The sequence below is a fragment of the Amphiprion ocellaris genome, chromosome 11, assembly GCF_022539595.1.
Source record: "Amphiprion ocellaris isolate individual 3 ecotype Okinawa chromosome 11, ASM2253959v1, whole genome shotgun sequence".
NCBI classification, from domain to species: domain Eukaryota; kingdom Metazoa; phylum Chordata; class Actinopteri; family Pomacentridae; genus Amphiprion; species Amphiprion ocellaris.
The window spans coordinates 1,706,195-1,730,793 of record NC_072776.1 but is presented as its reverse complement, the minus strand read 5'-3'; the positions used below and the strand labels follow the sequence as shown (position 1 = coordinate 1,730,793).

Genomic DNA, 24,599 nt, shown 5'->3' with positions numbered 1-24,599 from the left:
GTCTTCAAAGTACCCACCCAAAAGCCTCCCTTGCATAACTCCTTATTGGTGAGCCACTTAATAATTCAGAAGTTTCAGACGTAAAGGGGATTGCTGTAATTCCCGACTTGCAGGTTACTGTTAAGAGTCTGTTGTTGTGTTAAGCGCAAGCAGTAATTTACAGTGTCAGTGCTGTCAATGCAAATAGCAAACAAGGGCATGAATTTGTGTTGTCAGAGAGCGTTGCATTCATGGACAAAAGTGTTTTGTCTGTGTATTTATTCGTAGCGTATGGTGCTGTATACTGCCTGCACTCTACTACAGCTGCCTCCTCTCCTGTCTCCTGCACATTCATTTAGAGAGGAGCTTTAATTGGACTCAGAATCAGGGACAGAAATCTCAAGCTACATAAATATTTTAGAGGAACGCATCGGACAAGTCTGCCTATCTTATCATTCTTGGTCTTTTCCTTCGCTTCTCTTTTACTTGCTGCTGTGAATGCACACAGATGCACCTGCAAGATGCAAATGCACACACAAACTCCACAAGTTTTTTTTGCCTCTTCGAAGCTCTAATACCTTTTTTTTTTCCTTTGGCCATTAAGAAGCATGAATTATTGGCACCAAATTGCCTGAGAAATCCAATTTACTTACACACTAGACACATGCTTGCATGTGAAAGCTGGCAAGCAAACACACATGCACATTTACAGTGTCTTTAAACTGGGACGCTACCATAATTGGGGTAATGATTTTTGCATTATTAATGAACCAGGCTTCATACTCATTTTAATTGAAAATATTCTTTTATCTCCAGCACATGCTCATTTATACTCCCCACTAATACAAATGGTGTAATACATAAACTGTAGATAGCACATACAGTATACGCTCCCTGCGTCTTTTTTCTTTTGCTTTTGAACTCCCAGTCCAGCTTTCCTATCTCTCAAGACTTTTTGCATGCTTTGCGGTATGACTCGGGGATTCTTTTATTTTTGTGTGTGTGTGTATGTGTGTGTATATGCTCTTCTACTAACATGAAAAGCACAACATATATATGCAAATTAACTCATTGCAATAAATGTAGAGTGATGAAGATGGGTTGGGGGCATAGGGATGACAGAAACTGAGAAGTGGAATTATATGAGGTTTTTTTTTTCAGGGTTGAGTAAAAAGGAGGATCTGTGATGGGTGGAAACCAGAAGATGTCATTGCTACAAACCTGGCCAGTGAGGTTTCAGTGAAACACTAAAGCTTCATCGCAGATTTCAGGGATAGATGGAAAAGAGGGACATGAGGGAGGAGATTAAACATTTAAGGGCACGTGTTGGCAGAGCAGTAGCGACAGGTTTTCATTGACCTGTTCATTTTAGTGTTTTCAGTTAATAACCAGCATCAGATGCTGCTGGGTGGTAATGGATAGACTTTGCTCTCATGTTCTAACTGTCCTTACTGCTGGAGGAAGGATTCAGATCCTTTACTTAATGAGCTGTAAGTTGGTCCTGACTTTTTTTGGGCATATTGTCCAACTCAGTCCAGTGGGATTTTATTTTATTTTATTAGGTAATATTTTTGATCAGTTAAGGCTGTTTTATCAGATTTGGAATTTTAAAACTGTGTATCTCGACAGTTATATGTATTAGTTATATGTAAAGTTAGACTTATGTAAAACTGCTTAAGTATTGATTGCAAAAATGTATTTAAAGTGTTAAAGTACTGATTCACGTCACTGTTTTAGCTGCTGGAAGGTTGAACTACTTCACATGTGATTTTCTATGCAAAGATACCAGATAAGTTTGAGAGGTAATGAGAGAGAAAAGAACAAAAAACAAGTTCTGATACAGAGATCTGTTTAATTTTTTGGACTTTTCTTTAGCCTGTGGATTTGGATGATATACTGGATCATTTGAATATTTAGTCAAACTAAACCATGTGCGAAGTTTAAATGGAAAAATCGCTGTTCGTTGGAGCTGTTAGTGACTCAGACATTTGAAATGCAACCCTGACCACACATTGTTTTTTGGAAGCTGTCGGAAGCCAAAAAAGTTGGACACCACTGGTTTAACCCTTAACAAAGTGTTGTAAAGCTGTCAAACAAATGTAGCAGAACAGGATGTCACTCAGAAAGCAATGGAGTGAAAAATCTAAAGCAGCATAAAATGGAAATACTCAAGTTGAATATCTCAAAATTGCACTGAAGTAGAATACATGAGTAAATGTACTTGGTAATTTTTCACCACTGTCAGTCCTTCATGGCACTTTTCTGTCTTTGGAGGGTTTGTTTGTGAAAAACACAAGCCTGAATAGAAATCTCTTTGTGTGTGTGTTGTTGTGGGACTGGTGCCTGGATCCAGGCTTGGGGCAGTGTGTCATTAACTCCTCTGGCCCCGAGTACTGGCTCCCACTGAGGTTGTGTCTTGGATGGATGGATGGATGGATGGATGGATGGATGGATGGATGGATGGATGGATGGATGGGTCACTGCTTCTATCACTCTCCCACCCTCTCTCTCTCTCAATGTCAGCTCTTCTGCTATCACCTTGATTTAACATCACATTCCTTATTCAACCGTGAGCACGACGTTATTTATTACTTTTTGGGTTGTTTTTCATGCATTGATTTCCTTTATTTCACAAAATGGCCTAAAATGTAACGTAAAAATACAAACACATCTTCTCTTAACATACAGATGGTTAAGAAAGAAAAAAAAAGAACTATCTATAGCAATGTGCATCCCTATAGTATCACTGGGATGCAGATGAATAAATCATTTGAATACATTATGAAACATGCTAAATAATGAAAAAAGAGATGACAAAAGTAACATAAGAGTTTATCTACAACTAACTTGACAGCCAAGTGACACCAGGACAGGAGCCATGAATATTGTACACTGTGGTCTGCTTCAGAATTACTCACGCGTTGCACCCATGACTATTCAGCACCATGGATAGCTCAGTCACAACGGAGCGCAAATCTGAATTAAAGAGCTTATCTGCAGCGATCGGCACAGTTCACTTGTCTCCAGCCATTACTGCCTGCATCTACTCAAGACCCCATTTTCACTGTATGTCTCTGTCTGCAGTTACATTGTGCATTTTGGAGTTCCCTGCAGGCTGCGAGCTGAACACCCGATAATAGAGGTCATGAGAAATGCTCATCCACTCACCCCGAGGATACAGAAATCCAACAGCCCACAAAACTTTTAGAGATAACTCGGTTTCAGAAAGGTTTTTTTTTTTGGAAGGTGGGGTTGACTTTTGTCTGATTTGTCACTCTGCAATTTGTTTACTGAGCACTTGTGTCAATCACAGTTATGATCTAGTGGGAACATGGTCACAGAGTCACATCCAAAGTTACAGTCATAGTACATATACAGAGGAGACTGAAAACCATCAGTCACTTTCCATAAATGCAGAAAAACAACATTTGCTGTAAGAGTAAGAAGCCGTTTTTAACACAAATCATGATCTTAGCCTGGGCTGCACAGTGGAGTAGTGGTTAGCACTTTCGCCTTGCAGCAAGAAGGTCCCTGGTTCGCGTCCCGGCTTTCCCGGGATCTTTCTGCATGGAGTTTGCATGTTCTCCCTGTGCATGCGTGGGTTTTCTCCGGGTACTCCGGCTTCCTCCCACAGTCCAAAAATATCCATCCATCCATTATCTATACACCGCTTAATCCTCACTAGGGTCATGGGGGGCTGGAGTCTATCCCAGCTGACTCAGGTGAAGGCAGGGGACACCCTAGACAGGTCACCAGTCTGTCGCAGGGCTACATACAGAGACAAACAATCACTCTCACATTCACACCTACGGGCAGTTTAGAATGATCAATTAACCTCAGCATATTTTTGGACTGTGGGAGGAAGCCGGAGTACCCGGAGAAAACCCACGCATGCACAGGGAGAACATGCAAACTCCATGCAGAAAGATCCCGGGAAAGCCGGGACGCGAACCAGGGATCTTCTCGCTGCAAGGCGAAAGTGCTAACCACTACGCTACTGTGCAGCCCCCCAGTCCAAAAATATGCTGAGGTTAATTGATCATTCTAAATTGCCCGTAGGTGTGAATGTGTGAGTGCTTGTTTGTCTATATATGTAGCCCTGTGACAGACTGGTGACCTGTCCAGGGTGTCCCCTGCCTTCGCCCGAGTCAGCTGGGATAGGCTCCAGCCCCCCCATGACCCTAGTGAGGATTAAGCGGTGTATAGATAATGGATGGATGGATGGATGATCTTAGCCTAAATTTGGCTATTTCTGAGCCTTAACCTACAATCTTCATCAATGTTAGAGCAGAGAACCGTTTCATATTTGAAATGTTGTCCTCTTGATTGAGGTGTCAGATGATGAAAAGCTTATACGAGATGTTCTGGAGGGTATGGACTACCAACGTGTTTTCTTGTTTTATTTATAGAACTTGCTGTATAGAAGGGTCTTCCATTTTTTCTTTAATAAAGAATTCCCATTGTCCTTGTCACTGCTAGCTTTGCTGTGGGCCTAAGGGTGTGGAAAGCCTCGTGCCTTTCCCAAAGCACAGAGCCACCAGCTGCCACTTTTTAAAAGTGAGCCAGGAAACTTTTCCATGAGGGCTTTCTGTCTAGCTTTTTGCATTTTATAAACATAAGCAATCCTCGGGGAATGACTTTTTGAGAACTTTACAGAGATATCCAAAGCGGAATGGCCTATGTAAATTAGCGAGAATAACAATAATCCTGGCTATTGTAAGCTAAGGTTTTTTGTTTGGATTACCTGATTATTGAGAGCACTGTTCAGCGTGTCTGTGAGTGGAATTTAATGCCCTTGTTTTGTCTCCTTCATTCTTTCTCCTCCTCTTTATTTTTGTGTCTCGGGCCGCGAGAGGGAAGGGAGAGAGGAGCATGGGTGATAATGACTTGTCAAATTAGAAGCGATGGAACCTGCAGCGAGTGTAAACACAATTCGGAATGTTCAGATGACATTTTCCAAGCTGTATTTCTACTGGGGGAGATTAGCAGAGTGACAGCTCAGCCTGAATCTCATGGATCACAGCTGCACAATGGAGAGGGCTGGCACACGCACACACACACACACACACACACACACACACACACACACACACACACACCAACACTGACAGAGAAGGAGGAAATTACTGACATTTTAATACAACATTGCAGACTGACACCTGCATAGACAGACAAAGATTTCCCCACAGAAAAATGCATGTGTGCACATACATTCTGCATTTGAAAATTTAGTAATTTGAAATGCGTTTTCTTTCTAGACCTTTCTTCTAGTCATGGTCCAGGGACCTGGCTCAGCCTGTGTATGGATTCATGTCCATGTAGCTTGCCCACACTCTGTCAGCATGATGGCTGGTGTTCACACGCAGTCCTGACTTTATAACTTATTGGGACTTTATTTGCATGTGTTTTCATCGCCAGTAAAACTGCACATGATGTAGGGGAGCCGCAGACTTTTAAGTTGTTAAGATATTAGGGGCTGCTGTTTCCTAGTGTTCCATTTTACGCATGGCCATCCTCCCCTGTACAGCAGAAATCATGAACGGTGTTGCTCATTTCCCAAGTTTGCCTATGAAATAAAGAGCCATTTACGAGGAACAATGTCCCGGCCACCACATCTCCCTCTATCCTGCCCCCACTATTGGAGAGATACTATTGAGAGTCCCGGGCACATCAATTTGGGCCTCAAATGACTTTCTCCAGCTGGCCAAATCCTGACAAGCTTTCTGTTCTCCTTAAAAAGAGCCCCTTTATCATCAAGAGAAAAGAAGAAAGGATGAGCGAGGGAAAGAGAGAGAGAGGGAGAGCAAGAGAGAGAGAGGAAAGTCAAAAAGCTAATGTCTCAGTGACACCCTTTCGCACACAACAGGGGAAATTTCTGTTCTATAACGGGTTCTGGTTAATTTGAAGTCAATTGGAGAGTTATTAAAAGGATCTGAGCTGTGCTGAACTTGGTCAAGGGCAACAAACCCACCCTGGTTTCTGTACGAAACAATAGAAACAGGACTGTCACCTTCAGGCAAACTTGAAAGTTTAGATTTGCCCATAAACCGCCTTTAAGACTGCACTGTATATGCTGATTTCTGGATTCCAGCCTGTTAAGCTTTCTGTAGTTATTTTAGCCACAGATACATTCGCCTGCTCTTTCTTTTGGAACACCTGCTTAGATTCTGTGCGGGAAAACTCATTTTTGATGATTTGCTTCAGTTTTCGGTTTTTTTTTGTTTTATCTCTCAAAGCTTCGTGTTGCCTTTGAAATTACTTTGCCAATATGTATGCAAATATCAACATCTAGTGCCAGAAATTAGATTTACTTCATTTCCCTATTGTTCCTATATCCTTTCTGTGTTCCTCAGGTGCAGGTTCAGTAGTTTAATGTCGCACTCTTGTGCATTACAGCACAATTTACTACAAACAATATCAGACAGAAAAAATAATGAAGCAAGCTGCACAGAAATGGGAAATCTGATTTAATTCACATACAGTACTATATGATGAGTGCGTCCTATTTATGTGAAGACACACACACATGCATGGAGTGGCCGAGATATGCTTTCTAGCAGAATATAATGAGGATAATGGCCTCAGTTTATAGGGAATATATAGGGAATCATCACCTATTTCCACATAGCCCAAAATTAACAGACACAGCAGTAATAACATGACAGAAAAATACAATGAAAAGCATCTACTGGAACATTATAGCAGAGGTTCATTATCTAAAAATGTGTTATCTTATATTTACAAATTGTAATAATGGTTGTGGTCATTTAAGTTCATGCTTTTACAGTCATAGAGTGAGCTTTGTTTTACTGCAGTGAGACCACAATGTTCACAATGTCCTGAAATTTAAAACAATCCCCTCTCTTTCTAAAGACTAAAATGGGAGCTAAAGCAAGAACATGTAATAGGTTGTTAAGCTGTGTCAGTGTAAACCCAGAATGAACAAAAAAACATCTTTCTGTGACAAAGTGTGAAACATTTGTTGTTGGTTTCATAATGCAGTAAATGAAATATAATCAAATTGTCATATTGTAGTCAATGCATCAGTGTGAAATTAGCACATTTCTAAGATTTTGAGGTAGCTAGGCTCTCCAAAAAAAGCTAGTTTTAGGCCTAATCCCAATCTCAACACTCATAGACTCACGAATATTGAGGCCCATTCCTGCTAAGTGTACGAGGACTCTGATGTGGACTTTGTGTGAGTCCGCATATATGCAGACTTTCCTGAGGGACTCACAGTCGAGGGTTGTCTTGCACAAACCAAGCATGGGTAGGGTGGGGAAGACATCTGCTTGGAAGTTTATGTGTAAAAGCAGCATCTGGGTGTTCGCTGATGTGATTATTTTTTTTGCACATTTGTAAAGTTGTTTGTATTTCTGATGAAACATGATTCAAGGCTCTCCTGAACTTTGGTAGTTTGCCTAAATACCAAACACTCTTTGGTCAACTGAGCAACTTATCAACCTGTGAATGGAAATTTTGTTTTTCAGTGGCGATGCTATCTTAATAATGTGTCCTTTTCCTCCTTTTAATGGCATTTTGAGCCCTTTTTAAGTCACACATTCCAGTCACTAGGAGTTTGGTGCTTAGGCATGAGGGTGAAGATTGGGACATAGTCAGAGGTCAAACAAATTTATGTCCTGCTTACTAATGAGATCAGCTTTCACTTTTGCCTTAATGCTCTTGGATTCTGCACCTCCTATCATTATTTTTTGTCTCTCTTCTATTAAGGGAATAATCATTGCCATGGATTCAGTGAATTACACTGTCAGCATCAACTTGAGCCCTGTTTTTTTTTTTTGTTTTTTTTTTTTAATAATTTGTTCTCATTTCATCAATCTGGCACCATTAGATGTCTTAATTGGCTCTATAAGCTGTATGTCATAGCTGCTGCTGCAGCTGGTGACCTTGTTGGCATACAGGCCAAATCAACGGCCAAAATGCAACCTTGCCATTGTTTTTATAACATAATCATCTGCTTTTACCTCCTGTACCTCTCTCAGCATCTTTACATGACCACTCTCCCACCGTGCCCTTCATTCGGCACCCATGGGGAGATGTGCCTCACACTGTGAAAGCCCCTGTGTGAAATACTTTAAGCTCACTTTGTATTCTATAGAAACTACAATCACAAATAAGCTGTAATTGTTTGCAATTAGGAGAAGGGCTAACGTTCAACAAATAAAATAATAAGACTGTAAAAGAACCAAAATACAGAGTAAATAATTCAATACCTCACCGAACTCAGTGCTTCTTCTTTGAACAATCAGCACAAACATCCAGACTTGGCCCAGTGCAGCCGAGGCAGTGGGGACATTTTCCAAGTCTGGCATTGAGCTGTTCAGTTGGGGGTTGTGTTGTAGCTGCATGGCAGCAGGCCTGCCAGATGTGCTGCTTTTACGCTTTATGCAGTCTGAACATCACATCCTATCACAGTTTGGCTTTTCTCACTTTTTGGTTCTTTCTGTCTGCTTTTCCAGTCCTTAATTTTAATTATGTATCCACACTTTGGAAGAATTTAGCTGTCGTAGGTGACATGTAAATACTGGAAATGATTCATTTTTCTGCACCATAAACTAAAGATGACCAGTGGTTTCATCATTTACCTTAACACGTTCGGCTCCAAGCAAGATATATCACTAACTACTGGCCGAATGGCAGGCAGTTAGATATGGATATTCATGATTCCTCCAAAGATATTGCAGATATTGTTTTATTATAGATCATTTTCAAGTATTTAAATGATGTGTCAAAAGTAGCAACAAGTATGTAGTAGAAAAAAAACTGAAAACATGCAAGTAGGTGAAGAAAGAATACTATGAATAGGATTATTGTCTTCAGGTGGCTTTGGAAATGAAATAAAAAGACAAAACAAATTGATTTCTGTGAGATAATCTTAACAGAAGTCAACCATTGTCTGATAAAATATTGTTTCCATTATAACATGTTGACAATTTCTGTTATTGGATTTAAGAGGTTATTTGTTTAAAGCTAAATCTATGTTTTCATTACTGTATTTGTTATTTAGTCATGACAGGAAGTAAAACACTGCAGGAAGAGAAGATTTATTCAAACAGGACTGATGTTCCCAGTCTAACTCTGTTTTTTTGGATAGAGTGCAAAAGGTAGTTCACCATCTTTAGAGAAAAATTATCTGCGCTGCTCCACATTTGCATATAAATGAACAACGGTAAACAGTGAAATATGGAGTGACACAGCACAGGCAGAGTGATTAGAAAAACAGATATTTGTTATTCGTCCGTGCTGAAATTTTTCGGTGTGTTTAGAAAGGAGACAGAGAAGGAAGTGATTGGGTAGCTGCTCCCATGAGCCAATTAGCCAATCAGACGTGCAAAGTAATGCAGGTGCAGACCTTGATGTTTCAAATTTAAGACTGAGACACTCTGTCTGGCAGATATTACATCATTCCAAAGTTTGCGATATAAATTATCTGTTTGAAACGTAGCTTCTGAAAGGGTTGAAAAAATAGTGGGTTAGGTTCCGACTTGACAAACTTCTAAATTATTTTTAAACTCACATGCAGAAAACACCTGGTGTAGATGTTACCTCAGGTCATGTCAGGTCTTGTTAAGTAAAATATTAGCCTGAATGGACACCAGCTACGACCCAATCAAAGCCAGGCTGCATCCCCTGGGTTTGTTCGTTCTTCAGACGCTGATTTTCCACATCATTATACAAGTTTTTTCTTCTATTTTTAACAGTCAAAACTACATCCTGCAGCGACATTTCAGCTTCAAAGGTCCTCGGACTGCAGCTCACACGGCTTCTTTTTTCTTTCTGGACTGGACAGTTTCTACAGAACCGCTTGATCTGATCGTCCTGTTTATAAGATTCATGCTTGGAAGTAAGAGCAATTATTCTCATGAGACAAAATTGTATGTTTTTGTAGCAACAAAAAAAAGTAGAGCTGACATGGGAAAGAACAAAAATAATAGAGCATTTTGTCAGTTCAGTCAGAGACCTGGCTACATAATCAATGACTGACACCAGCTTTTGCATTCATGCTTCACAATCATTGGCTCACTCCCAACTGTTGCTATCAGCTGACTTCTTACATCCCTGTGGGGTTTTTCTCCCCGCAGAATCCTCAAAACTGCTTGAATTATTATTCCTCTTTGAAAGAAAAGCCGTTTTAGCCTAATTGAACCACTTGTTATATATGGCCAGTTTTCGCACAGGTGTTTCTGTGACATAAGTTTGCACAAGATTTAGGGAAATGCTAATTAGTATGCATTTGCACTGAATGCCATCATGTGAATTTTAGCAGTTTTGATGTAGCAAAATACACAATTCGACAGTCCAGTGCTGTTATACAATTGCAGAAGAATAGCATGTGAATTTGTTGTGATATGTGGATAATGTACATTTACACTAGTGCAGGTTTGATTCTTTAAATGCATACCTTTCTTTCAAGACCGACTAGCCTGGAAGAAACATTTACATCCAGAGAGCAGGTAGGGATACGCAGTGGAAGTAATGGCTAAAAAGACAAAGCCGGTGATTTACAGAGACAGCTGGCACAACAGGTTAACACTCAGGTTGTGATCAACTGTACTGATCCTTGATTAAGTAATCTTAGAGAGAAGTACACAGAGAGAGAACGATGGCCAGGTATCCAGTCTAACAGAGTAAATTGTGACCGAATCCATTTGAATACTAATGTGAGAACTGATTTTTTTTCTGTAAAAGTATGACTCTGCATATTAAGTTTTCACATTTCACATCCTTTTTTGTCAACTTAATGTGCAGTATTATATGCAATATGTCATTATTATTCTGTGTGATATCCCTTTACTCTCTCTGTATCATTGTCACTATTACTTCTTACTTTATATTTCTGTTATATCTTATGTTAGCTTACTTACTTCATTTTCAGTAATGTGTTACACCTATATCTAATTGCTTTTCTGTGAGGCACTGCAGTTTCTAATGTTGTCTATTTTAGTTTCTGACAAAGAATTTCAGTTGGAATTATCTCATCTCATCTCATCTCATCTCATCTCATCTCATCTCATCTGACCTTATAATGAACTATTTACTGTGAACTATTTACTCTGTTTCTGCACAGTTACCTTGAGTGATCAGCATGCCCACATGTTTGAAGTCAGTAAACTATAGAGTTGTAGTTCATAATGAGCCTTTGCCTTGAATCCATAGTTGAATTTTCATAGTGGATAATGATGGTCATTTCTTTGCCTTTACTGCTTATCTGTAAGGCAATAATCTCATTCATATGGAAGTAAATTCTATACAATAGTGAACAAAAAAGAGGGTTATTCACTATTGTTCTTAAGATCAGCTAGAAAACTCTTAACATAAATGAGAAAAAAGTGATTGTGGAGCTGGAGTTAAACCAGTAGAGATAGAAGCTGGAGTTATGTATGTGGAGTGGGTGTAAACTAAGGAGAAGAGGAAGAGAACCAGACAGACACAAAGTTATTAGGCATCCTCATCCACATATAGATCACTGAATGTCTTCCTGGCCCTGCGAGAACCCTGCCGCCCACCCAACATCTGATAATTACACTTCATTAGGCGAGCAGGTAGTGATGAGAGAAGAGAGGCCAACTACTAATGGCGACATGAGAGGCATGCAAGTAGGAAGCACAACGGAGTAATGCGTATAATGTCGCAAAAGGATCATTGGAATTTGATTATTGGCGGGGGGGTCGACTCAGGTGACACATAGCCCACTCTGCAGTGTGTGTGTTTTTTGTCAGTGTGCAAGTGCTTGTTTGTGTGTATGCATGAGGGTGGGTAAATTTATTCTAGCTCAAGGGTTTGTATTTATTGCCTTGGTTTAGTGTCACAAGAAGACAGACAGGTCTGCCTGGATGCAGAATGTAATCAGGTTTCTGTGACTCGCGCACATATCCTGTAGCTTGACATTCCCCCTCCTTGCTATTTTTCTTGCACTGGCCATACCTATGCCCAATACATCATGCAATGTAGCAGTGTTAGGGCATCAGCAGCAGAGTAGCAGTAGAGGAGTGCTGCAGCTTACAGTGCTGCAGTGAGATTCAGAGGAGCAGAGGCCACTTTCCTTCAGACTGACAGCCATGTGGGAATGTGTCCGTATGGAAACATCCTTTACAGTACAGGCTTGTGTAAGAGTGGCTGAACTGAATCGCTACAAATGTGTGATGTCCCAGAGGTGCAGGGAGGAAGGGAGAGATCCTGTGTGTGTGTGTGTGTGTGTGTGTGCGTGTGTGTGTGTGTGTGTGTGTGTGTGTGTGTGTGTGTGTGTGTGTGTGTGTGTAGGTGTGTGTGTGTGTGTGTGTGTGTGTGTAGGTGTGTGTGTGTGTGTAGGTGTGTGTGTGTGTGCGTGCTGTCAGCAGAGAGAGTGAGAGGTGGGGACTGCAGTATTCCTCCAGCGGGAAGCATTGATTTTCCGGCCTAGCATGGGGATGTGAGAAATGTCAGCCTCTAATTGAGTTGATAAAACCGTTTTGAGTCTCAGACGTAAATATGGTTTCCCCCACAAAAGGCCACCACATTAGACAACTCCCATTGGGATGTCTGTAAGGAATGAAAGGTCGCCTTGTTGTGTGTGTGTGTGTGTGTTTACATGTGCATACTTTTATGCATGTGGGGTTTCAACACATGTATGCTAGTCAGCACAGACAAAGCAAATGACAGGCATGCTGCCAGTGAACAAAGTGTTTGCTTTCACTATGAATAAGGATACACGCCTGTTAGGATAAACAGTTTTTGTTGTGGCAAAGGGAGCAGAAAAGGAGATTGTGAGTGCGATACAGAGGTCATATCCATTAGAGGTGCAGAAGGTGAATGAAGAAAAGCGTGATTGAAGCCTTTGTTGCCTGTGCTGATTAGCAGATTGATATGTAAAGAGGGCAGAGGACTTACCTGCTGCCTTCAGTGGAAACTCACTCCAATGTCAGAGTAGGAATAGTTGGTGACCAACAGTGAACATTGTGTTTCTACCTTTTTGTACACGTTTTTCTCCATCTTCTTTTGCCATCCCTAAAAACTGTACAGTAAAAAGTTTTCAGATCTGGCTCAGTGATTGTCCCCAATAAGTCCTTAGAGTCAACAAAATTGGGCAAGTCCTCGGCACAGGTGGTAAAATGTGGTTGTCTACTAATCACAAGGTTGGTGGCTTGACTTCTGGCTCCTCCATGTTCTAAAGTGTCCTTCAGCAGGAAAATTAACCCCAAGTTGCCTCCGTTGGCAGGCGTGCACCCTGCATGTTGTGTTTGTAAATAGTTAAAACACAGTGTAAAGTTCTCTGTAGGAGCTACCCAAGGTTAAAAGGTGCTATATGCAGACTATTTATCAGGCTTTTTGCAAAGTTTTATGTCTGTGCCTCAAGCAATCCAGCATCACCAATGGGTCAAAGTTGGATGTGCGCTTATGGATTTAACTTTTGAGCCAAATGTTCAATTTTTAAAAATGATGTAAAGTTGGATATCTTAGATGAAGCGATCAGATTCACTGATGTGAATTCCTGTCAAATTCGATTTTCTGCCATATTGGATTTTATGAAAAAGCTTCAAAATTTTTCACAGGTTACATTTTTTTCCCCAATCTCTACCAACATTGGCACAGATGTTTTTCAGACCAAGCCTCTCCAAAGTTATCACACAGATTTTGGATTTTCAGAAGTATTTCTTCCATCGTAGCCAATCAAATTGTTATTTTTTGTGTGATGTTAAAAATATAACTATAGACAAAAAAGTGCTGTTTCTCACTGAGCTCTTCAGGCAAATGCTCAGCAGTTAAAGTAATCCAGTCTTAATACAATACAATGACTTTATTAAGTCATATATATATATATATATATATATATATATATATATATATATATATATATATATATATATATATATATATATATATATATATATATATATATATATATGGACATATTATAAGTTGTGAGGAGTGCATGTGTGAATACATATGAGAGTGGACACGTGCCTGTTTTCATCTATAGGGGCCCTGTTCTTGATATCAGGAGTGATAATTAGACAGGCTTTCAGACATTATGCCACATGCACACACTCTTTCAGTTCCTGTCATATTCATACGTACAGAAGTGCACACACATTTGTGGCTAAGCCTACTGGTAATTACTGACATAATTAGGCAGACAACCATTCGTATAGGGAATGCACAATCATGAAAACACACACACGCAGACACACACATATACACGCATTGCTTCCCTGGTAATTAAGAGTATTAATTACAAGCATAGCTGTCCCTGTGAGGCTCTGTATCACTCACAGACTGGTACGCAGCAGGGATCTTATTACTTTATCTCACCACACCATCACCACTTCCCTCTCTCTCTCTCTCTGGTTGCACACTCAAACATACACCTGCCACATCAACAAATGTTAGCTAATTAGTCAGAGACTGATAGCTGGCCATAGGTTAAAATCCAGTAGCTTGGGAACTGAGTGAGATCTGCTTGCTACAAGTAGAACAGACCACTGTGCCTGAGGGGCTGCACCAGTGTCTTTGATTGTTGTCAAATGTCTTTTCAGCCACTGTGCCCTCTGGCTCACTCTTCCTTTTTTCCCTTCTGCACCTTGTTGTGCCGCAGCAGCTGAAGCAGGTGTGTACATCTGACAGATTAAACCGTGAGATACGGTTTTCACCTGTATTGCATGTGTTGGGTTTTATCAGTAAATAAAGCTGCTCTTTCGCTGTAGTTAACCTGGTGTCTAAAGTGTGATATTCCCAGTCGGCTGAACCAGGCTCGGTGCCTGACATCATTTATGGAGATATTTTACAGTTAATTCCCAAATGTCACAGCGGTTGCATGTTTGGACATTGCGTGAGTGTCTAAGCTGTCTCTGCAGAGACCAAGGTGGCACACACGCCCTGAAAGTGTGAACAATGTTAAGATGGCAGGAGAGGAGAGCATCTAGCACCAGCATTACATAGTGACGCACAATATGGAGCAAAAATGCATGAACCACCTTAATAAATATTCAGTAAACACCATAAGATGACTGTGTACTCGCCTGCTGTGCATAGCTTAGTGTCTCATTGCCAACAGCTATTTTAGGGAGTGTTTTCTAATATAAAAAAGTGGATTATTGTGGATTTCTAATAACCTAGTATTCTTTATTCCTTTCCTATGTTCTTGCAGTGTGAGCATGCATACTCTTGCTGCATTGTTTTGCTTTAAATAAATGACTTCTTCATGTGCTGTGATCACACTGCAACCACTTCTTGTGTGTTCAAACGTGTTGATAGATGTCTCCTTCCTTGTGTTTCTCTCCAGTGGATGGCTGCACAGACTGGTCGGTGGACTACCTAAAGTACCGGGTGCTTCAGGGTGAGCCGGTGCGACTGAAGTGCGCTCTCTTCTATGGGTACATCAGGGCCAACTACAGCCAGGCGCAGAGCGTGGGCCTCAGCCTCATGTGGTACCGCAGCTCTGGCCTCGGCCACAGCGACTTCGAGGAGCCCATCTCTTTCGACGGCATGCGCATGAGCAAGGAGGAGGACGCCATCTGGTTCAGACCTGCTGACCTTCAGGATGTGGGCCTCTACTCCTGTGTGTTGCGGTAGGTGTGAGGGGAAAATGGTGGGGATGCTGCATTTAAAATGTATTCTAACAGGTTGCATAATTTAGCTGTAGTGCAGTCTTTGCAATCGGATTTTTTATACTTTGCTAGTCTGTACTGTACTTAGCATTTTTCAGGTCAAAGGCCAGTACATGTGAGCAAAACACAAATCTATCATACCTAATCTAGAAGCAACCTTAGTTTTCTTGCCAACATGGTAGCACTCTCGGGTGTTAACTATACAGATGGAGCCAGGAAACTTTTCTGCATAGCTTAAAGTGAAGCAAATATTTTTGAAATCTAATGTCTGTCTCTAGGGTTCAAAAATATCCCTTTCAGCATTTCTAAAACTCAGTAATTTACATGTTGTATCATCCTTTAATCTGCGCACAAACAATATAAAACTGACAATATGTGGTTGAAGTTGACTTATCTTCCAGCTATCTTATGCAAAATAACATGAGACGTTACTGCTCACCTGCTGTTTACCAAAGAAACACTTACAGCAAGTGGCTCACCGTAAAACAACAAATAGATGATTTTAGATTACAGTTTGTGTAGAGCTTAACTGAACAAGACACAACATATAAATCAGTGAGCTTCAGAGGAAGCATTTCATATTTGGACAGAGTCAGTCATGTCTAGGCTTACTGCCATCCGCTCCACACTTAATACAGAGATATGAGGGTAGTATTCATCTTCTCACTTAAGCAGATAAGTGGCAGGGAAAACACTTCTGTATCCTCCAATCTCTCAAGTTAAATCAAGTGAAATTTACTTATTTCATAAGCAAATTTATCTTAAATCTTGAAACGTCTTGTAAATGAAATGCCATGGCTCTGATGGAGCTGTCTTTGTGACCGTGTCAAGGAATAAGAGGAGCAGCGAAATGGAAATTATCGTGAAACTGCAGCTAAAAGTTGGGTCAAATTTCCTGCAACCTCATCACAAAAGTCAGCATGTGAAATATGCAAAGCAACATTAGGATATGTCTTTATGGAAGCAAGTTGTGGGCCAGATGAGGTTAAAGTTGAGCAACTTAATGCATGCCTGGAGAAAAAATAAAAAGGAGCAGTATTCGTGTGTTTACTGTAGCACTAGGATTTACTTCTTTTTGCTTCGGGAGGCAACAGAAGATGTATTTTGCCCAGGGGTGCCCAAAGTTTTGCATTAAAATCTATGCGGACACAGTGAGAAAACTGAATACAGACGCAAGCAACAACACAAAATCTCACATGTACACACACACACACACACACACACACACACACACACACACACACACACACACACACACACACACACACACACACACACACACACACACACACACACTGTCCACTGGGCTGTTACAGAGAGGATTTTCCTAATAGAAGATGCATAATCATGTGGCAGTAACTTATTAACCTTAATGTTGGAGAACATCCCTCAATAAACGGCTCATTGCAGTTCTTCATTTCAGAGAGATTTTAATAAACCCTGCTAAAGGTCTCTTAAAGACCCAAAGAGGCAGGATACACTGAGTGTGACCGAGGGGAGTGTGTTTGTGTGCAATTAGACCCCAGCCTGTACCACATTTCATTACTGCACTCTGTAGGCTAAGCTTGCAAAGGCGCTCTCCAGTGTTGTCTTGCTCTAAATTAATATTTCCTTTGATTATTGACAATTTCGACTGCAAGCTTTTATTCAAATGTCGTGTTTGGAATTCCAAGAATACTATAATTCGTTTGGGTTGTAGAAAAAAAAAGTGCCCCAGCTCTGTGTTTCTCAGTCTGCTTGTGTTGAGCTGGGGGGATTTCAAACTTCTCAGATACCCTAATCAGAACACTGCTAGAGATTTGCCTCTGAGCTGAAATCAATTGTCTTTCTGTTAGGGAGTAAGCTTTTGAGTCACACACTGGAGCACATATGACCCAAACACTCTCCCCTCAAACTCCCCGCAGGCAAAAAACAGGAGCCTTTTCCACACCAGTTTAGTTTAAACACAAAATATGCTGCAGACCTTAATTTAGCTGAACTCCAACAACTGAATTAAACCTTCTATACTACCAGCCTCCACTGACATTACTGGGCTGGATAAATACTACATAATCATGCGACTACAGAACTGAATCACTACCTTCCTGACATATTATCACCACAAAATTGGTTATATACAGTAAGCTGTATAGAGATAATGTGTATTCCAGGACTAATTTGATATTCGATTTACCTTTTATGTACATAATAAACTGGCCAATTAACCATAATGACTTGTTCGGTTTGTAGATTCTCATCATTAATACATGATGAGAATCTACATGCAATTAAAAGTACATTACGTGCTACTGGTACCGTATAGCAATTTAAATGAGCATGCCCATTATTTCTCTTTCTGAAATTATTTTAATGTAAGTGTGTTAATTTTGTCTTGGATTTTTTTTGCTTTTCTCCAAATCTGTGTTTACCGCAGTTATAAAAGATAGGACAAGATTTTTTTGGTTTGTTTAAATTTTTGACAATAATGGAAAAAGCTCAGGGATGTAATTTAATTTAAAAATAAATTAAATAAAATCACAGGTCTAACATCAGACAACTTGCTGCAGCAGTTACTTTTTTTTTTTTTTTTACACACTACGGCCTCGTTTTTCACAGTAATATGAAGTCCTGCACCTCTATGGAAACAGCCCAACCATGGCTAGAAGTAGACAGAATTAAACGTTTTTTGTGCAATATGAGACAGTTATAATTTCATAAATTGTTAAACAAAAGTAGAATTTTTTTTAATATTTTTACAAATATTGGAAAAACATGTAATCCACATGTACGATATTTTTGTGTGTTCACAGGTGTTACAAATTCTGGAAAACAATGTGTTACATTTTTAATTTGTTCCCGTACTTGTCTCCCATCTGTTTTGGGCCTGTAATTCAGCCAAATATTGTTGGATTTGTCGTCACATGAGTGCTGGTTGCAGCCGAGTCACTAATAGCTTCTCAGTTGTACCACAGAGTGGAGAATTTTTTATTTTTTATTTTTTTAACTAAATCTGTTTAGGGCAAGCTGTTTATTTTTAGTGACTTTTTTTTTTTTTAAAATGAGACGTAGATTCAAGTGATTTTGATGAAATATCACTGTTTGTTTAATTTTTACAACACAGAAACACGTCACAGATGAGTCCAATGATTCTTTCTGCTTTTAGTGTCTGGCTGTGATAAATAATGTATTATTTTACTCTTTTTTTAAGATAACATACATTTTGGAGTTCACAGAAGCACATATATAGCTTATTTTCAGATTACCTGATCAACTACAATACAAAGCTGCCCCTTTTGTGAGTGTATGTTGACACATTAAATAGTTGTTACTGGAGAAGATAATATCTACAATAGTTACCCTTCCAGAGCAAGAAAAATTTACTTGCAATTTTGTTTTAAAGGTAATGCAGGACTTATTTTTTTAGTAAACTGGCGAAAATTTTGTTGCATTTCAAGGCTGTAGATATTTTGACTTCAACGACTGTGACTGATCACATGAGGCTTCTTATATTTTCTGATGCCAGTATGATATATCGTAATTCAGTCTAATCTTAATGTAAACACCCTCAAATCACAGTTAATTGTCAATACTTTACAGTCAGTTGTTGTGCTAAAGCTAACAAGAAAAAAAATATGTAACTGTCTTAATATCATCTGACTTAATTATGTCTATAGTATGATAGTTTGCTACAGCTAGGGTGTTGTGTGTTGTGTACAGTCTATAAATGGAGGTAAATCCGTCTGCATTAAGTTCACCTTTTCACTGAATCCCTTCAGATGTTTTGCTCAGAAAGAGATATGGAGGCACATCGGCTAACCGCAGTGTGTGTTTGTTTGTACCGCACATACACCGTGTGTGCTTTTAGTGTGTGTGTGCATGTGTGAACGGTTATCTTTGTCCTTCTCTTTCTGGAAATTTAAGTCTAATTGCCAGTTTTCATGTGAAGGTGACTTCATTTACATAGCAATCTCCATGTGCTCCCTTTGACTCTCTCTTTTTACTCCTCGCTCTGCTCTTTCCACGCCTCTATTTCCTCTGCATATCATCTTGCATGAGGTCTGTAGCACTAATTCAGATCCATCAATCTTTCATCCGCTCTTCCTCACTATGTCACTGCCATCAGTCTCTCTGTGTTTCACCTGATAAATTATTTTATAATAATCCCAGTAATGAGTCTGTGTTCTGGAGTGGGTGAAACCACGTGCATTTCCTTCCCGGTGATTACATTATCCCACATGTTGGATATTAACGTGTGGAGAATTACAGCCACCGTGACCTGCAGACTGAATTTCCCAAGCAACTACGCTCAAATAGAATGTGACAGACGTGAAAGACACCACAGGACTGTGCATCGAGCCCTGGCTGTCCATCAATCAAGACCCACCGCCTATGCCTTCCCACAATGCCACAGGGTCCCTGCTGTGAATATTCAACATGTAGAGATGTCTCCTATTGGCTCCCCGGGGACTTTAATGGCTCAGGTGCATGACTGCGAGAGGTCATCTCTGATCATCTCCCCATTATGTCAACAAGCAGGAGGGAGGGGGTTGACTTTGTTGGTGTGTGACTTTGCCAATGTGTGCGTGTATGTGTCCACGAGTGCATGTTTGCATTGTTGTATTTGTTCTTTAGTCATATATATTGTCTAAATGTACTCTGTAAGCCTCCAACATCACATCTTCCCACTCTATTCCCACTCGATGGGAGGTATCCAGTCGATAATGTTACATTTCAGCACCGAGAGGGCATAGCACTGTTGCAATATCTTGCATCTGACTTTTGCTTCCTACAGCATTTTCTAGATGCCCTTTTAGTCATCCTCTGTGTAGTAGAAGTATACAGTATCTTTTTTTTTTCCTCCCTCCAAGTACTTCTGCTCTGCTCATTGCTATCTCTAGCCAGTCTTCCACAGCTACATGCAGCCGCATTTGTCTTTTAAACATGTGTGTGTACAGGTGTGTGTATGTGTCTGCATCTGTGTTTTATGGCCCCAGGAGGTCAGAGGTGTTTATATGAGAGGGGTGACTCCCTTATTGCTTCCATAACCTGAGTAGATCATATGAAACCCAGTCATTTACAGTGAATGGGAGCATCTGGCCAGCCGTAAATGTAATGTAATGAAATGAAATGAAAGCCCATATGGTTGTACGCCCAGCCTTCCGACCGAGCGCCCGGCTGAGTCAGACCACAGCCGGGCTGGAGAGAGGCAGACATATATTTAGAGGGGAAAAAAGTATGTGGACTTTTAGGGCGGGGCTGTTCGTCATGGTTTGGACCAGGCTGCTGCTGCTGACATTCTGATCTTTCATTACCTCCAAACTCAATTACTGCAATAGCATTCTTCACGGTACATCATCCTAAGTCCTTAACAAACTGCATCCTGAGCTCTGCTGTTCACCTGCTTACTCATTCCCAATCTCACGACCACATCACCCCCTATCCCGAAGCTGTCTGTTCAATCATACAGCTCTCCTTCTCCACCCACCTTCTCCATCACTGCACTGCCTCCCACTGCCTCCATCATCTGACACCAGCCTCCTGTCACCACTATTTAGGACCAAAAGCTTGAGCTGGGGTGACAGGACTTTCTTAGGTGGAAGTTTCTCTCCTGACACATCTGCCCCAATCTTGTTAAATTCAAAATCTGACTCCAAATGTATTCTTAAGAACTGATTTTAATGCTTGTTTTAATGTCCTGTTCAACCTTGTATCTTTACCCTGTTTTAGACGGGGTTTTTGTATGACGCGCATTCAAAAGTGCTTTAAAATAAAAACATATAGATGTAAGTATAGGTTTTACACAGCCTTGACCTCATCCTCAATAATCAAACCAAGATGAAGTGGAACGTGAAAGCCAAGGACTTTATGCCATCAATGCCTGATGTTATGATCCAACCTTTATATTAGGGTCTGCTGGATGTAACAAAATAACCAGATGTTATTGGTTCAGGTCAAGCAATTTATTGCTCAGTAGCAAATTCCTCATAAAAATGGTCAAACAAAGCAAAACACAGCTGATGGGTGTTGCCAAATCAAAGAACAAAATAAAACCAAACAAAGGCTAACAGAGTATCCTAACCTAGCCAAACACGAACAAAACAACTATTCTCCCTAGCCAAACTTAAACACAGAAGCAACACCCACCACAAACAGAAACTAATACAAACCGCACACAGAACTAACGAAACAGAACCGGTGCCTCAGAACACACACATTTACAATATGCAAAGTCTGACGTTACAAATAGCTTCTTCCCAAAGTTGGCGGACTGCTAACAGGAGCCACAGTCTTCACTAAGACTGGAGTCTCCTCACCGAATTAGCAGCCGCCAACAGAAGCTTTAAATGTCCATAGTCACCCCTCAGTGACAACGGAACCGACGGATCACATACAAAACACAAAGAGGCACCAGGGTGAACTGGTCACTTCAAATCCCAGCTGCCTCAACTGAGAGTTTAGGTTGCAGATGTATACTCTTCAGGTGTGGTGATGGCCAAAGGTGTAGGGAACTGTGTGGTGGCCCAATCAGACAGGTCGGGAGGCGGGGAGAACAAGGCTCTCTGCAGGTCGTCTACTCCGGAGTCATCAGTTGAGATGACTGTCAGCTGGGTTCCAGAGAGGCTCTGAAACCAGCCACAGCTGAGCCTACACATGTAATCTCACCACACAAAGGCCCAAAAAGAATCCACCCAGAAACAAGACAGCACTCAATTACCTGTGGACATAACACCTGACCTCACTTATGCCCATGAAGCAAAATGCAAACAAATTCTCTCAGTGAGGCTCCAGAATCTTGAAGACTAGATGCTGTTAAAGCAGCACAGATGTCAAGATACTTTTGATCATCTAGTTTAAGTTTTGTACGAAACACCTTGTCAGGGTCATATCCTGGGAGGTGGGAACAGTGGGATAGCTTTGTGTCACAGGTGGGGGTGGCTTTACTGACGGTAGCTTTGACGATGAAAAGAAAGCCATTAATAAGAGCGAGACTTTCTTGCTAGATAACAAAGCCAGTTAGATACCTGAATGATGTGTTGCTGGGAAACCACCGTGGGGGGGATGTGCCATGAGAACCGACTCCTTGTGATGACCAAGCAGCTTTCTCTTCTGTGTTGGGAGACCATCTCAGCGTTTGCCTCGTCTCTGATTAGCATTCCCTTCCTCCCCCCATAAATTCAATAATGGTCATGAGCAGTCGGCATTGACTCAGGAAAGCTGCTGAACGCGTCGTTATTGTGAGCCTCGCAAACACAGAGGAGGGCGAGGGAGGCGAAGGATGCCTGGACACAGGAGGGATGGAAAACAACAAAGATATCTAAAAGGGTATCAAAGGGAACAAACATAAATTGACTTATTTACCCATGTGAAGTAAGAAAATCAATGCTTTTTGGTAAAATTTCTTCATTAAGAATATCTTTTATTTTTATATCAGTAGATATATTTTAGTTGAGAGCAAGTTTGAAAGGAATGCTGTCTTTTAAAAAAAAGTGAAGCTCCTGTCCTGTGGGCCGGACTGGACCCTCTGCCGGGCCAATTTTGGCCCGCGGGCCGTATATTTGACACCCCTGGTCTATAGTATGCAGAGCACCCCCCCTTTTTTTCCAATATTGGTAACACCTCTGGGCAAAATTGCTGTGCATATTGATTCTATTATCTTCTCAATTTTTGTAAACAGCAAAACAATAATCAAAGAAATATGACTTTCTTTTTTCTATTTTGCTGTCTGTAATGTGACATCAGTGCTGTTAATGTAGCAAAGTGAGATCAAATCAGATAATTATTACAATTAAGATGAATCCTAAACTCTTTGCGTTGTTGTTTTCTGCCAACAGGAACTCCACGTACTGCATGAAGGTGTCCATGTCTCTGACTGTGGCAGAGAATGACACCAACCTGTGCTACAACTCCAACATGAGAAAAGCTGAGAAGGCAGAGCTGAGCAAGAGTAAAGATATCCTGTGTCCTGACATAGACGACTATGTGGAACCTGGCAAAGACCCAGACATCGTCTGGTACAAGGTGGGCTTCCTGTCTGACTAAGCATGTTCATTAATATGTGATAATAACTCCACTGCTGTGTGATTTGTCTGTAATTTCTATACTTGCCTGAAGGTTCATTGATATTTGCTGTGTGCTGTATACGATTATTTGTGTCTGTCTTTGTGATTATACAGCCGAGAAATATTCTTGAATGGTTCATTGGTTTGTTTTCGTCTACTTTCTTGGCCGTTTATGTTTAAAAAGCCTTGTTGGAAATGCGCTTCCAGATCAGTTAGGCAGATTATGTATGAAGGCAAATGATGGCAATGAATTACTTAAGCCATCCAGAGAGAATGAGGTCTGAGCAGAGGGCAGCCACAAAGATGGCTTTCATAATGAACACAAAACTTCTACTGGAAGAAAATTGTGAAATGTCATTCTGTGCCCTGTGGAGGGAGCGGATGTCCTCCAAATACTCCTGATCCCTGATCTTTATTCAGCATGCAGCTCCTCCTCCCTCACCTGGGTTCTTGCCTTTCCCAGGTCAGGCACGGCCTGCGGACAACAAAGTGCATCCCGGAGAAGGGCTCAGGCCAGACTAATCACAGGCAGATCAGCAGTAGATTAGCTGGCCGGGCTCGACCTCTAGGTTTTTCCAGAATTCAATTACGGCCTGGGTAATGACTGGGAGTGCTGGAACCCAGAGTTATTTGGACCACTGTGGAGCCGCTGTGATTGAATTCGAAGGTTGCCGGGAGCAATGGTGGAATAGAATCCACCGAACCATCGGTGTCCCTGCCAGAGCACCGAGGAGCCGAAGAGAGCATCGTGTCATGAAGTCACTCATTGTGTCTGCGCACACATTCGCACAGACTCGGTGCAAACATACTTATTTTGCCAGCAGAGAGTACTGTAAATAAAATTCTGTGTCCTATGTGGCCTCAGCAGAATATTGAATGGAGAATATTCAGTTCAGAGCAATAAATCTTGATCAGATAAGTAGGATAATGGCCAAGCCTTATCATTTTACCGTATGGAACTTTTATGTCAGACTGC

General features: G+C 40.9%; 1 protein-coding gene across 4 annotated transcripts in view; it reads left to right on the top strand.

Annotated features, from left to right (window-relative positions):
* Nucleotides 1–24,599, top strand: part of il1rapl1a (interleukin 1 receptor accessory protein-like 1a) — a 174,460-nt gene that overhangs the window by 56,643 nt on the left and 93,218 nt on the right. For all 4 annotated transcript variants that reach the window (XM_055015566.1, XM_055015565.1, XM_055015568.1 and 1 more), the window contains exons 3-4: nt 15,260–15,545; nt 23,396–23,582. In XM_055015566.1, the coding sequence (XP_054871541.1) occupies nt 15,260–15,545; nt 23,396–23,582 (473 nt within the window). The remainder of the gene's footprint in view (nt 1–15,259; nt 15,546–23,395; nt 23,583–24,599) is intronic.